Raw genomic sequence first — 16,238 nt, forward strand, 5'->3', positions numbered from 1 at the left:
GTGGAGAATAGTGTGGGGTATATTGTGGATTATATTGTGAAGTATAGTGTGAAGTATATTGAGGATTATATTATGGAGTATAGTGTGAGTAGTATAGTGTAGTGTATAATGTGGGGAGTATAGTGTGGAGAATAGTGTGGAGTATATTATGGAGTATAGTGTGAGTAGTATAGTGTAGTGTATAGTGTGGGGAGTATAGTAAGGGAGTATAGTATGGAGTATAGTGTTTACTGTAACTGTATGTAAATCTACAGTATAATAGTAAGTACTGTGTGAGATACTCTGCAGTGATGAGTAATGATGAGTATAGGCATGTGTTAGTAGAGGTGGGTTATGGGAATGCTGTGCTGCACTGAGCTCTGTTCTCAGGCTCTCAGTTATGCAGAGATATTGCAGAGCAGCGCAGTATACTGCACGATTAACACGCTGCAAAAACACGCTATCAACAAACCCAACGCAGCGCTGGATCTGTCTGAGCTTCAGGAAGCCTGAACAAACAGAACTGAAGCTCGTGAGCTCGTGTGATCAAAAATATCTGGTGATAAAATGGTTTAAACACGTTTTAATCTGCTAATCTTATGTTATATATGTTATATATAGTGTAACCCATTAGATGTGTGTTAGCATGCACAGCCTGTTACTCATATATAGGAGAGAAAAGAAAGACTTAACCCCTTAACACCCAGTCATTTTTGTCAATTCTCTACCTGCTATTGCATGCCTTTATCCTATATATCTTAAGCATAACATTTGATAAGAAACATTACTAAAAATCCTAATTGTGATTGCAATAGAAAATATTGTATTTGAAATCAATCTGCAACCATCAACATACAGTACAATGAATAAAAATCATACAATTTACAATCAAATGAAACAGTTCATGTCCTTTAAACTCTTCTTTTCCTTATGGTTGTTTAGATTTTATGTCTTTGGGGTATGAATTTGATGTTGATTCCTCTTAAAACTGATATGTAATTTAAAAGAAAAACTTTCATAATGTAAATAACTTAGCTTTAGCTTTTTACTGCAGAGAAACAGGGTTTTTTTTTATCACCTACTACACCTGTAGCCCCTATCTATGCAGACCAAGGTCTTTTAAGGGGTTAACTGCAATGATAAACATGCATGAATACATGCATAAATGCATGCACATTGTTGCATTTATATTTACTTTATATTTAACCCAAACTAACCCAACTTAACCTAATCTGACCTCAGATTAAAACAAGAGCAGAGCTGCTGTAAAATAAAAACGAAGAAATAAAAAACAACACTACACAAGCTTTAAAAATGTAAATAAATAAATAAAGTGATGTGCAACAATTGTGAGAAGGTTGGGAAAGAAAGGGGAAGGGAGGTGAAGAGTGATGGAGGGAGTGAAGGAGAGAGAGGGATTGAGAAAAGCTATCAGTCTGTGCAAAGAGCAGAGGAATCCCCGGAGAGCGCTCCTGCTGCAGGAGACGGAATAGAATCTCCAGGAGAAGATGGCACAGCTTGACACATACCGATACTTGTAAATTAAAAAAAGGAGAGAGCGAGGGAGAGATAGAAAGAGAAAGAGAGAGAGAGAGAGAGAGAGAGAGAGAGAGAATGGGACTCAACCTGCCAGAAGGGCCTAAGAACCCCTTCATCTTTGTGTCACTGATAACGATCGAGGAGCTTAAATTCTGCAACTGCCCATCAATTCCAGCCTTATTAGTGAGAGGACAGCCGGGTGATTCATTTCACTCAGATGAGGAAAGCATTAGTGTAATTTGTGACAACAAACAGAAAACACAGCTGTTTTGCACCTCAGTTTCTCTGATTTTGCTTTTTATAGGTTTATATTTGAGTAAAATGAACATTGTTGTTTTATTCTATAAACTACAGACAACATTTCTCCCAAATTACAAATAAAAATATTCTCATTTAGAGCATTTATTTACAGAAAATGAGAAATGACTGAAATAACAAAAAAAAGATGCAGAACTTTCAGACCTCAAATAATGCAAAGAAAACAAGTTCATATTCATAAAGTTTTAAGAGTTCAGAAATAATCAATATTTGGTGGAATAATCCTGGTTTTTAATCACAGTTTTTTTTCATGCATCTTGGCATCATGTTCTCCTCCACCAGTCTGACATGCTAATACTGACAAATAAATACTGTGATATTGTTCATAATAAACGCATAAATAAACAATCCCAGATGTTTCAGTCTCTTTTTTATTATTGGGAAAAGCAAAGTGTATAAAGAAATACATTCATTTCGCCTGTAAGTGAAGAACAATCCTACATTCGTTTATCAGATTTCACAGCTGATGAGATTATCAAATTAACATGACGAGTAAAAGTGTAAAGAAACAGCAGACTCTTAAAACTCGAGAAACTTTAACATATATTTAAGCAGAGCTCTATAGACAAGAAGATTTCTACAAAAACAAAATGTGAAAAAATATATACAGTGTGGAATATGAGGAATCATTTTTACATGCTTTAAAAATAGATAATTTTTTTAAGTCGGATATGCAGAATAGTATTCAAAAATACAACTTTTACAACCTGGAGATAAAAAAAGCATCAAGATTTTAACTTTTTAGGGGTGAAACTAAAAAAACAATTGTTCTTTCAGATACTGTACTTCTGTTAAAGGAGAACTCCAGTCTGTAGTGGACTTGGGTTGTAGTGAATCATGTTAACAAGAATTAACTTTTGTTGAATAGCCCATGTCTGTTCTTCCTCAGTTTTCCCAAATACAGCACTTTTAGCCGATGCTCCCAACAGTCTTATAATGCTAGTGATAAGGGCATAGATTTACCCATGCAAACAAATGTCTATTTTTACACCATTAACAAACTCAAGTAGCTCCATATGTCATTGGTATAATTCTAAAGCGCTGATATAAACAGCTCTGAAAACAATGAAGAGATCACTTCAGTTTCTGAATCAGTTTCTCTGATTTTACTATTTATAGGTTTATGTTTGAGTAAAATGAACATTGTTGTTTTATTCTATAAACTACAGACAACATTTCTCCCAAATTCCAAATAAAAATATTCTCATTTAGAGCATTTATTTACAGAAAATGAGAAATGACTGAAATAACAAAAATTGTGGTGGATATTTGGTGGAATAACCCTGGTTTTTAATCACAGTTTTTTCATGCATCTTGGCATCATGTTCTCCTCCACCAGTCTTACACACTGCTTTTGGATAACTTTATGCTGCTTTACTCCTGGTGTAAAAATCAAGCAGTTCAGTTTGGTGGTTTGATGGTTTGTGATCATCCATCTTCCTCTTGATTATATTCCAGAGGTTTTTAATTTGGTAAAATCAAAGAAAGTTCAGGTTTCTAGTTCATGACAGCACTGAAAACAATGAGAACAATGCAAACAGTGATTGGCTGACAGACACCCTAGAACCTACAACCTACAACCTAGGACCACCTTGCTTCTCTCAGTTCTCTTTTTTTTCAGAACTGGGTGAAATATTTTTGTGTGCATCTTACAGATATGTCTAGCTTTCAACGATCTCTCACCAAGAGGAACACTACCCAAAATATGCCTTATCTTATCTTATAAGCCTTTTTATTGGGTTTTAAATTTGCAGCAATCTGGTGTGCATTTATTTCTGTTAGTGAGTGTTCGTAAGAACATTCGCTGCCTTATCTTTTTGCTCAAAATCTTAATAATAGAACAAGGAAAGTCTGTATTTTTACTGTATTTTACCTGCTTCTTATGTCATGATAAGCTACTGTAGAAGATGCAGCAACAGTGCAACATGCAGACTGCAAGCATGCAACAAATGGCTGCAATATCTACTGGAGTGGAAATAGACCCTTCCATCTTCCAGTGTACTAAATCACCATTTCTAGATCACTAGGAAAAACTAGGAATTTTCCTTTCATGCATTGTTTTTGGCTTGCACCCTGGTAAAAAGTTTTAGTGTTTTACCAGCTTTAAGTTCCAACTTTCGTCTTCTCCTTTGTCGGCGTCCGTGACTCACCAGGAGAAGATGACTTGACTCGTTTTTTTGAAAAGCTCCCCCCCGTTTCATCCTCCTAGAGAGAGTCGGTTGGGTGGCATTGTGGCGTCTTGTGAGTCACGAATCGTTTGAACAAGTGCGCAGGTAGACCTTTGTCAACATATTTCATGTATCACGTGTCGAGTCTGCAGTGCTTAGAAAATGAGCACATTATATAAATGATCACTAAGCAGAGAATACTCACATATATATATAGAGTATATAGAGCCGGTGAAAAAAAGAAGACCTTGCATTTATTACTGTGCATTCCAGTGGGATGTACATTCCAGTGTCCTTATGGTGTAAATGGTGTGACATGACGTTATGCTTTCTTTTATGCATTCTGTAGTTATAGAACCCCTTATTGGTTGGCTGGATTTCTTTTTTTGTTTTTTGTTTCTTTTATAAAAGGAGGTATGGTCGTATATATTGTGTATTGTGTATCATACCCCTAGTGTCTTTTGTGTCTTGTCTATCTATCTATATATCTGTCTCTCTGTCTCCCAGCCTCCTGTTTGTCTCTTGGCTTCAGCTTTGTTATACTAATGAATGCATTCTCATTTGTTGCAGGCAGCTTTTGACTGTCTGTGTAAACATACATAGTGGGAGCAGCGATGGCTCCTCATTTGAGTGACTCAGTGAAGCAGAATTGAAGGAATGCATCGAGCTCCAGCTGACTGATGCTTTTCTTTCTCTCTGTCAGGATCGTCCGTGTCTCGGATGGTTTTGTTGCGTCGCGAGTTTCGCGTCTCACAGCTGCTCACGCACTTGTTTTGTCTCCTCTGCAGGCTCGGCTGAAAGAGACGTGAGATTGCTAGATTGCTGCAGCATGAGGCAGAGAGGACCTTAACGCTCGTTCTTCCCCCTCCGCTGTTTTCCTCCACCGCTCCCACACTCATCCCTCGCTTCCTGCCACGCGTCACGTGCCGTGGACGTATGAGGAGAATGCGAATTCCCTGCGGCGAGACCCCCGGCGAACAGGGGCCTCGACCTCGGGATTAAGCAGAAGGAGCACAAATGGTTTCATCCACCGTTTGGCGTCACCACAACCTTTCGTTTAACGTATTTGGATTGTCGGATTTGGATCTTACCCCCTCGCTAAGTGCACCACCTCCGCTATGAGGTCAGAACCTGTACACCTTAACCGGGCGCCATGCTGGCTCCTCCTGCTCCTGATGGCCGAGTTCTGCTACTGGCTTCCGTCCCTATCTCAACGGCTGGAGCCTCCTCCACCCGCAGAGTACGCCCACTCCATCCGTCTGGACGGAGACATCATCCTGGGCGGCCTGTTCCCAGTGCACGCCCGGGGAGAGCGGGGCGTGTCCTGTGGAGAGCTGAAGAAGGAGAAGGGAATCCATCGTCTGGAGGCCATGCTCTTCGCCATCGACCTCATCAACAAGGACCCGGAGCTGCTGCCCAACGTGACGCTCGGCGCACGCATCCTCGACACATGCTCGCGAGACACGTACGCTCTGGAACAGTCGCTCACCTTCGTCCAGGCGCTCATAGAGCGCGACAGCTCGGATGTACGCTGCACCAACGGAGAGATGCCCTTCTTTGCCAAGCCTGACAAGATAGTCGGAGTCATCGGAGCATCTGCCAGCTCCGTCTCCATCATGGTGGCCAACATCCTGCGGCTGTTCAAGGTAAGACTCCTGAGGTCGTGATGCTGAAGGAGTGGTTTATAATCCACATACGCTGATGCTGGGGTTTCTTTATCGTGCAAAAAAAGAGAAAAGTTTGGAACTTTTTTCCTGCTGTAAATGAATCAGCAAATCAACAAGTCCCGCCAGATTTAATGCATCCTTATGAAGCATTTTAACTGTTAATATAACAGATTCAAAGTGATACAGTATGATGTTCCACTGAGATACTGAGAATAGTTTAGCTTGTTGTTGTTGTCTTTGTTCTTGCGAGATTGGGAGAGCTGTTTAATGCTTTGTGTCATTGGATATACTATGCTCACTTCAGATGCTGGTTCTGTTGTCTCTCATTCTTGTCAGCTTGTCCAGAAATGCATGTTTCTTCTTGTAGGGGTGTCTCAAAGTGCAAACTGCATTTTAAAAGAAATATTAATTCTCACATAATGCTGCTTTAAAATGCTGGTAAATGCTTGAAAATTCTAAATGAGCAGAAGAAGCTTTTTGTAGGGGTGTTTGAAAGTGCAAATTGCATTTCACAAGAACAACCAGTTCTTACATAATGTTGGATTAAAATGCTTGAAAATGACTGATATTTCTAAAAATGAGCAGGAGAAGCTTGTCCAGATATGCGTGTTTTCTAGTAGGAAAACAAGACATATCAATTTGTACTTAATGCTGCTTTAAAATGCTTGAAAATGCTTGGAAATTCAAAAATGAGCAGGATCAGCTTGTCCAGAAATGTGTGTTTCTTGTAGAAGTGTTTCAAAGTGCAAATTGCATTTCACAAGAACAACCAGTTCTCACATAATGCTGCATTAAAATGCTAAAATGAGCAGGAGCAGCTTGTCTAGAAAAGCTAATTTTTTTTTTAGGGGTGCAAACTGCATTTCTAAAGAAATATCTATTCTCACATAATGCTGCTTTAGAATGCTTAAAATGCTAAAATTATCAGGAGATGCTTGTCCAGAAATGCGTGTTTTCTAGTAGGAAAACAAGACATATCAGTTTGTACATAATGCTGCTTTAAAATGCTTGAAAATGCTTGAATGTTTTTAATGAGCCTGGAGCAGCTTGTCCAGAAATGCATGTTTCTTCTTGTAGGAGTGTCTCAAAGTGCAAATTGCATTTCACAAGAACAACCAGTGTTTACATAATGCTGTTTTAAAATGTTTGAAGATGTTTGAATATGTGCTAAATCGAGCAGGACAACTCAAGCGTGCTTTAAGAGCAGGGTTAGGAACCCCTGTGCTGAGGATTTGGGCTCTTTGCTGAAGCATGTTGTGATTGGTTGGTGGGAAATTGTAGTGGTAGGTTGTTGTTGAGCGCAGTGGAGTGCACTGTTCACACTTGTGGTGTTGTGTAATGGTATCGGATTACCTGCAGGTTTGCAGGGGCGGGGACCTCTCTGCTCTCTGCAGTAATGTCTGGGTGTGTGTTGGATGTGGGGCGTGGGGGTGGGAAGGTGTGGGCGAGAGCTGGAGGGTCAAGTGGAGCCTCCTCTCGCGGGAACTCTTAGGCCGACGCTCAGGATGACGAGGTTCAGTGATGCGGGCGGGAGGAAGACGATCCTCCGACGGGAGAGGCTTTGTTCCTGGCCGGATATTGGGCCTCGAGCGAACCGTCTCACTCCATCACTCTTTGTGCTGCTGGATATTACAGGAAGGAGGAGCTCCATCTGCTCCACTTTCAGCTATTAAAGTCCAACACCCTGCTCACACCAACAGTGAGAACAGATAAAGTTCAATTATTACAACCAATTAAAACGCAGTCAGTCCCTGGTGAAAAAAAAATATATATACTTAATTATACTTAAAACATATTGAGAATGAGAATTGAGTCATGTAACTTTTCAGAAATTAAATTAAATTACTACTACTAATTTAAAATGAAATGAAATTAAATCAAATACATTTTTTATACCCAACGAAGTATACAAGAACAAGAAGCATACTCTACTTGTACTCTAATGTAAATAGATCACACAGTACAGTACAGGCCAAAAGTTTGGACACAGCTTCTTTTTTTCAGTGCGTTTTCTTTATTTTCATGATTATTTACATTGTAGATTCTCACTGAAGCATCAAAACTATGAATGAACACATGTGGAGTTTTATGTACTTAATAAAAAATGAGCTGAACCTCCACAGTCACCGGACCTGAACCCAATCCAGATGGTTTGGGGTGAGCTGGAGCACAGAGTGAAGAAGACAAAGGAGCAACAAGTGCTAATAAACACCTCTGGGAACTCCTTCCTTCCTTCAAGACTGTTGGAAAACTTTTCATTTCAGGTGGCCACCTCTTGAAGCTCATTGAGAGAATGATGCCAAGAGTGTGTAAAGCAGTAATCAGAGCAAAGGGGGCAATTTTGAAGAAACTAGAATATAAAACATGTTTTAGTTATTTCACCTTTTTTTATTAAGTACATAAAACTCCACATGAGTTCATTCATAGTTTTGATGCTTCAGTGAGAATCTACAATGTAAATAATCATGAAAATAAAGAAAACGCACTGAAAAAGAGAAGCTGTGTTCAAACTTTTGGCCTGTACTGTATATTTTTAACATCAATTCTTAGTACGTTTCTAATATACCTGCTGTATAATAAATAGTGATAATACTCATTATAAATGTATTATAATTTTACTGTAAGCATATTTAAAATATGGGGTTACACACTCTACATGAAGTAGTTTAAATGTTTTAATGTTACTTAACTTTAAACTATTTAAAATAGTTTCATTTTAGTACAGTTAAGTTCTCTTAGCACAATTTAAGTAAGACTTTTTAGGTACTATTTTATACAATTAAAGTATAATAAGTACAAAATTCTATTCTGTTCTATTTTATCACTCTTTAAATATACTGATTAATAATAATGTGGCTACAAGAACACTTTAGTACTTTAGTGCACTATAGAGCATAATAATGCTTACACAGCAAATTCTGTTTTTTGGAACAAACTCCATGAGTTAATATCAACTCATTTTAAGTGTATATATATATATATATATATATATATATATATATATATATGTGTGTGTGACAATCGAATACACACATATATATATATACTCTATAACAGAGTTAAAGTGACTCTTTTCTGAGAGTTTTATCTTTTTTAACTCTGTTCAGGAGTCTGAATCTAAACTGTTGTAAGAGTTAAAATATTTATTCCATCTAGAGTAAAATCTTAATTTTACCATAAACTCATTTACAGCAAAAATGTGTGTTATAAAAGTAATATTGTTAAAAAAACATTGTAATATTTTAAAAACCTGAAACATTTAGGAGTATACCAGAGGATTTTTTCCATTGCTTGGCAACTTTAATTCTGCATTGCGGTTCTCAGTGCACTATCAGCACTTTATCACACTTCACAGTGCAGAATATGGTAACTTGCTCTAATAGCCAACAACACATCAACTAGACAAACAACCATTATATATAAAATATAATAAAAAACACCCCATGAAAGGAAGCCCTGGTGGGTAAGACTACACACTGATGGTGAGCTAGGATTAGGGATTGGGGGACACGCCCATTAGAGTTGAGTTCAGTCCCGCCCCTCAACACCTTACAATAAACTCTGAAATAAACTGAAACTCTACACCACCAAAGAGTTCCCCTCAACTCAACCTATAGTTTAAGTTGGAGAATAAACTCACACAGTTTAACACTCTCACACAATTTTATTTAACTCCAGAAATTAACTGTTAAACTCCAGAAATTTGCTATGTGTAGTATTCTTTAATCTACTTTTTTTCACTAGGGGTCTTGCCTAGAATTGCACCCACTCCGCTGCTTCTGCTCCTCTGTTTCTCGGGTTAATCCGGCGTGTGTGCGGCAGGTTCTCTGGTGGATAAATGTGTGCTGTGTAAATGTCAGATAGATACTTGATGCCGCTGAGCTTTCAGCCGCCAATCAGCCCAAACAAAAGCCCCGTCCTCTTCCTCCTCCTTCTTCTTCCTCTTCTTCTTCTTCTTCTTCTTCTTCTTCTTCTTCTTCTCTTTCTGTCCATCGTCTCCTTAGAGAACCGGCGCAGCATCGCTGTTCACCCAATTAACAGCAGGTCGTTAATGAACAGCTTCTCCTGTGTTTGACTCGTGTTCATTAGCTGACCAGAATCTGCCGGATTGATATGAACACATTTTATACTGTGTGTGTGTGTGTGTGTGTGTGTGTGTGTGAGTGTGTGTGTGTGTGTGTGAGTGTGTGTGTGTGTGTGAGTGTGTGTGTGTGTGTGTGTGTGTGTGTGTGTGTGTGTGAGAGTGTGTGTGTGAGTGAGCGCCGCCAGGGCTAATGATGCACCAGATACAACCAGCACAGATATTTTACCCAGCCTCCCGCTGCAGCCATGCATCACATCTCACTCACTATTACTGAATGAGTGAATAAACGAGTGAATAGGTGACTGAATGAGTGAGAGAGTGAGTGAGTGAGTGAGTGAGTGACTCAATGAATAAATAAGGAAGTCAATGAGTGAGTGAGTGAGTAAATGAGTAAATAGGTGAGTGAATGAGTGAATCACTGACAGAGGGAGTGAATGAATGAGTGACTGAGTGAATGAGTGAGTAAGTAAATGAGTGAGAGAGTGATTGAGTGAGTGAATGACTTCGTGAATAAAATAGTAAATTAGTGAATGAGTGGGTGAGAGAGTGAGTGAGTAAATAAGTTAGTGAATGAGAAAACATGGAGATCAGGTAAATTGGGTACTTCAAATTGATCTGGTGTGTGTGTGTAAAGTGTGTGGTATGTATATAAGTGTGTGTGTGTGTGTGTAAATGTATGACTGTGTTCAGGTATGGATTATCACTCTGTTCTGGGTAAATGCTGTAGGGCTGGATGCAGTCCTCCAGGTGGACGGGGGTTGTTTCCGGTTTAGAGTACGCTGTGCACTATTGGCTGCTGCTTCTCACCGGTGTGTGGATGAATGGTGATGTGTAATGAGGTTGTGTTTAAAACGTGTAAATTGTAAAGCGTGCTTGTGTTTCTAGAAAGACGCTTTATAAGTTGAACTTCATTCATTCATTCATTCATTCATTCAAAACATCGTCCAAAACATCATGACAGGTCTAGACATGGGTGATGCAAATCAGTGGAAGCAGCACCTCACAACTTACAGGACTTACAGGACAGTGATTCGCTTCTAATGTCTTGGTGACAAATACAGCTACTATAGAACCTTTCTTTAGGGTCTGAGTCCACGCGTGTTATTTTAAGTATTTTCTGTAGACGATGCGTCTGATCTCTGAATATATGAGTACAGTAGTACAGTCCTGCCTCTGTTACCCCTGATAAAAACTAGTGTAACATAGTTTTTTCTAGCAGGATTTTGAGTTTTAAAGCCGGCAGGCCGATGTCGCTCTGCTCTCTTGTTAGAGTTGGTGTTTAATCTGTTGTTTGGTGTCTCATGAATTAAACAGTGTTTATTGGAGGAGCTGAAAATAGCTTTGTTGGAATCTGACAGGCATGAAGCTGCTGATCCTCAGACTGAGCTGTTTTCTCCCATCAGGATTAAAGAAAAGAACTGAAGCCCCAACAGGACGACACTTCAGACACATTCAGCCTTACAGAGAGACAGAGAGAGACGTGTGGACAGACAGACTGCAGACAGACAGATTCAGACTTACAGAGAGAGAGAGACGTGTGGACAGACAGACTGCAGACAGACAGATTCAGACTTACAGAGAGAGAGAGAGACGTGTGGACAGACAGACTGCAGACAGACAGATTCAGACTTACAGAGAGAGAGAGACGTGTGGACAGACAGACTGCAGACAGACAGATTCAGACTTACAGAGAGAGAGAGAGACGTGTGGACAGACAGACTGCAGACAGACAGATTCAGACTTACAGAGAGAGAGAGAGAGAGAGACGTGTGGACAGACAGACTGCAGACAGACAGATTCAGACTTACAGAGAGAGAGAGACGTGTGGACAGACAGACTGCAGACAGACAGAGAGAGAGAGAGAGAGATGTGGACAGACAGACTGCAGACAGACAGATTCAGACTTACAGAGAGAGAGAGAGAGAGAGACGTGTGGACAGACAGACAGCAGACAGACAGATTCAGACTTACAGAGAGAGAGAGAGAGAGACGTGTGGACAGACAGACTGCAGACAGACAGATTCAGACTTACAGAGAGAGAGAGAGAGAGACGTGTGGACAGACAGACAGCAGACAGACAGATTCAGACTTACAGAGAGAGAGAGAGAGACGTGTGGACAGACAGACAGCAGACAGACAGATTCAGACTTACAGAGACAGAGAGAGAGAGAGAGAGAGAGAGACGTGTGGACAGACAGACTGCAGACAGACAGATTCAGACTTACAGAGAGAGAGAGAGACGTGTGGACAGACAGACAGCAGACAGACAGATTCAGACTTACAGAGAGAGAGAGAGAGACGTGTGGACAGACAGACTGCAGACAGACAGATTCAGACTTACAGAGAGAGAGAGAGAGAGACGTGTGGACAGACAGACTGCAGACAGACAGATTCAGACTTACAGAGAGAGAGAGAGACGTGTGGACAGACAGACTGCAGACAGACAGATCCAACCTTACAGTGAGTGTGAGAGAGAGAGAGAGAGAGAGAGAGAGAGACGTGTGGACAGACAGACTGCAGACAGACAGACAGAGAGAGAGAGAGATGTGGATCGACAGACTGCAGACAGACAGATTCAGACTTACAGAGAGAGAGAGAGAGAGACGTGTGGACAGACAGACTGCAGACAGACAGATTCAGACTTACAGAGAGAGAGAGAGACGTGTGGACAGACAGACTGCAGACAGACAGATTCAGACTTACAGAGAGAGAGAGAGAGAGAGACGTGTGGACAGACAGACTGCAGACAGACAGATTCAGACTTACAGAGAGAGAGAGACGTGTGGACAGACAGACTGCAGACAGACAGATTCAGACTTACAGAGAGAGAGAGAGACGTGTGGACAGACAGACTGCAGACAGACAGATTCAGACTTACAGAGAGAGAGAGACGTGTGGACAGACAGACTGCAGACAGACAGATTCAGACTTACAGAGAGAGAGAGAGACGTGTGGACAGACAGACTGCAGACAGACAGATTCAGACTTACAGAGAGAGAGAGAGAGAGAGACGTGTGGACAGACAGACTGCAGACAGACAGATTCAGACTTACAGAGAGAGAGAGACGTGTGGACAGACAGACTGCAGACAGACAGAGAGAGAGAGAGAGAGATGTGGACAGACAGACTGCAGACAGACAGATTCAGACTTACAGAGAGAGAGAGAGAGACGTGTGGACAGACAGACAGCAGACAGACAGATTCAGACTTACAGAGAGAGAGAGAGAGAGACGTGTGGACAGACAGACTGCAGACAGACAGATTCAGACTTACAGAGAGAGAGAGAGAGAGACGTGTGGACAGACAGACAGCAGACAGACAGATTCAGACTTACAGAGAGAGAGAGAGAGAGACGTGTGGACAGACAGACAGCAGACAGACAGATTCAGACTTACAGAGACAGAGAGAGAGAGAGAGAGAGAGAGACGTGTGGACAGACAGACTGCAGACAGACAGATTCAGACTTACAGAGAGAGAGAGAGACGTGTGGACAGACAGACAGCAGACAGACAGATTCAGACTTACAGAGAGAGAGAGAGAGACGTGTGGACAGACAGACTGCAGACAGACAGATTCAGACTTACAGAGAGAGAGAGAGAGAGACGTGTGGACAGACAGACTGCAGACAGACAGATTCAGACTTACAGAGAGAGAGAGAGACGTGTGGACAGACAGACTGCAGACAGACAGATCCAACCTTACAGTGAGTGTGAGAGAGAGAGAGAGAGAGAGAGAGAGAGACGTGTGGACAGACAGACTGCAGACAGACAGACAGAGAGAGAGAGAGAGATGTGGATCGACAGACTGCAGACAGACAGATTCAGACTTACAGAGAGAGAGAGAGAGAGACGTGTGGACAGACAGACTGCAGACAGACAGATTCAGACTTACAGAGAGAGAGAGAGACGTGTGGACAGACAGACTGCAGACAGACAGATTCAGACTTACAGAGAGAGAGAGAGAGAGAGACGTGTGGACAGACAGACTGCAGACAGACAGATTCAGACTTACAGAGAGAGAGAGACGTGTGGACAGACAGACTGCAGACAGACAGAGAGAGAGAGAGAGAGATGTGGACAGACAGACTGCAGACAGACAGATTCAGACTTACAGAGAGAGAGAGAGAGACGTGTGGACAGACAGACAGCAGACAGACAGATTCAGACTTACAGAGAGAGAGAGAGAGAGACGTGTGGACAGACAGACTGCAGACAGACAGATTCAGACTTACAGAGAGAGAGAGAGAGAGACGTGTGGACAGACAGACAGCAGACAGACAGATTCAGACTTACAGAGAGAGAGAGAGAGAGACGTGTGGACAGACAGACAGCAGACAGACAGATTCAGACTTACAGAGACAGAGAGAGAGAGAGAGAGAGAGAGACGTGTGGACAGACAGACTGCAGACAGACAGATTCAGACTTACAGAGAGAGAGAGAGACGTGTGGACAGACAGACAGCAGACAGACAGATTCAGACTTACAGAGAGAGAGAGAGAGACGTGTGGACAGACAGACTGCAGACAGACAGATTCAGACTTACAGAGAGAGAGAGAGAGAGACGTGTGGACAGACAGACTGCAGACAGACAGATTCAGACTTACAGAGAGAGAGAGAGACGTGTGGACAGACAGACTGCAGACAGACAGATCCAACCTTACAGTGAGTGTGAGAGAGAGAGAGAGAGAGAGAGAGAGAGACGTGTGGACAGACAGACTGCAGACAGACAGACAGAGAGAGAGAGAGATGTGGATCGACAGACTGCAGACAGACAGATTCAGACTTACAGAGAGAGAGAGAGAGAGACGTGTGGACAGACAGACTGCAGACAGACAGATTCAGACTTACAGAGAGAGAGAGAGAGAGAGAGACGTGTGGACAGACAGACTGCAGACAGACAGAGAGAGAGAGAGAGAGATGTGGACAGACAGACTGCAGACAGACAGATCCAGCCTTATAGTGTGAGAGAGAGAGAGAGAGAGAGAGAGAGAGACGTGTGGACAGACAGACAGCAGACAGACAGATTCAGACTTACAGAGAGAGAGAGAGAGAGACGTGTGGACAGACAGACTGCAGACAGACAGATTCAGACTTACAGAGAGAGAGAGACGTGTGGACAGACAGACTGCAGACAGACAGATCCAGCCTTACAGTGAGAGAGAGAGAGAGAGAGAGAGAGAGACGTGTGGACAGACAGACTGCAGACAGACAGATTCAGAGACAGGACACGCAGTCATACTGAGTGAGTGAGTGAGTGAGTGAATGGGTAAATTCATGAGTAAATGAGTTAGTGAGTAATTGAGTGACTGAGTGAGTAAGTAAGTGAGTTAGTGAATGACTGAGTGAATGAGGGAGTGAGTGAGTAAGTAAGTGAGTTAGTGAATGACTGAGTGAATGAGGGAGTCAGTGAGTAAATGGGTAAATGACTGAATGAGTAAGTAAATGAGTAAGAGTGAATGAGTAAGATTGAGTAAATGAGTGCGTGAATGAGAGAGTGAATAAGTGAGTAAGTGAATGGGCAAATGACTGTAAGGGACAGAATGAGTGAATGAATGAGTGAGTGAATGAGGGAATGACTGAATGAATGAGGGAGTAAATAAGTTAGTGAGTGACTAAATGAGTGAATAAGAGAGTAAATGAATGACAGAATGAATGAGTGAATGAGTAAATGAAGGAGTGAATGGCTGAATGAGTGAGTGAATAAATGAATTAATGAATGATTGAATGACTAAATGAGTGAGTGAATTACTGAATGAGTGAGGGAGTGAATAATTGAGTAAATGAATTACTGAATGAGTGAATTACTGAATGAGTGAGTGAGCAAATGAATGATGGAATGACTAAAAGAGTTAGTAAATGACAGAGTGAATGAGTGAGTGGATGAGTTAGTGAGTGAGTGGGTAAATAAGTGAGTGAGTGAGTGAGTAAATGAGTGATTAAATTAATTATTGGGTGAACTGAGAGAGGAAACACATATGGCGATGGTGTGAGAATTCCATCACACAGGAAGGATGGCGACACTCAGCACTCAGGTGGGGGCTGCTGTACTGGTGTATCCAGGCCGTTGGTGGGAAGTGAGTGTGAAATGGTAGTGAATGAGTGTGAACAGAGAGGTGATTTATTGTGGAACTGTTGTGTTGCGTTTCCTCTCACCAGATAAATCAGTTCAGTAAAATCTCAGTTGGAAAAATAGAAAAGCTTTAGGATCTGATTCTCATGGACACGAGTCTCATCCTTTTTCACCCCTTATCCCACTTCACACTTTACACATAGGGGGAGGGTGTCCCAATTCTTACTGGGAAGCGTTAAAAAATTTGATTTCACTTAAAATTGATGAGTTTCTTTGATTTTACCAAATTAAAAACCTCTGGAATATAATCAAGAGGAAGATGGATGATCACAAACCATCAAACCACCAAACTGAACTGCTTGAATTTTTACACCAGGAGTAAAGCAGCATAAAGTTATCCAAAAGCAGTGTGTA

General features: G+C 41.4%; 1 protein-coding gene across 1 annotated transcript in view; it reads left to right on the forward strand.

Moving 5' to 3' along the window:
• grm8a (glutamate receptor, metabotropic 8a) overlaps positions 1-16,238 on the forward strand; it is a 330,011-nt gene that overhangs the window by 997 nt on the left and 312,776 nt on the right. Inside the window, exon 2 of the mRNA XM_022666576.2 lies at positions 4,793-5,650. Within this exon, the coding sequence (XP_022522297.2) occupies positions 5,123-5,650 (528 nt within the window). The 5' untranslated portion in view covers positions 4,793-5,122. The remainder of the gene's footprint in view (positions 1-4,792; positions 5,651-16,238) is intronic.

This window comes from Astyanax mexicanus, chromosome 2, assembly GCF_023375975.1.
Source record: "Astyanax mexicanus isolate ESR-SI-001 chromosome 2, AstMex3_surface, whole genome shotgun sequence".
Taxonomy (NCBI): Eukaryota; Metazoa; Chordata; class Actinopteri; order Characiformes; family Acestrorhamphidae; genus Astyanax; species Astyanax mexicanus.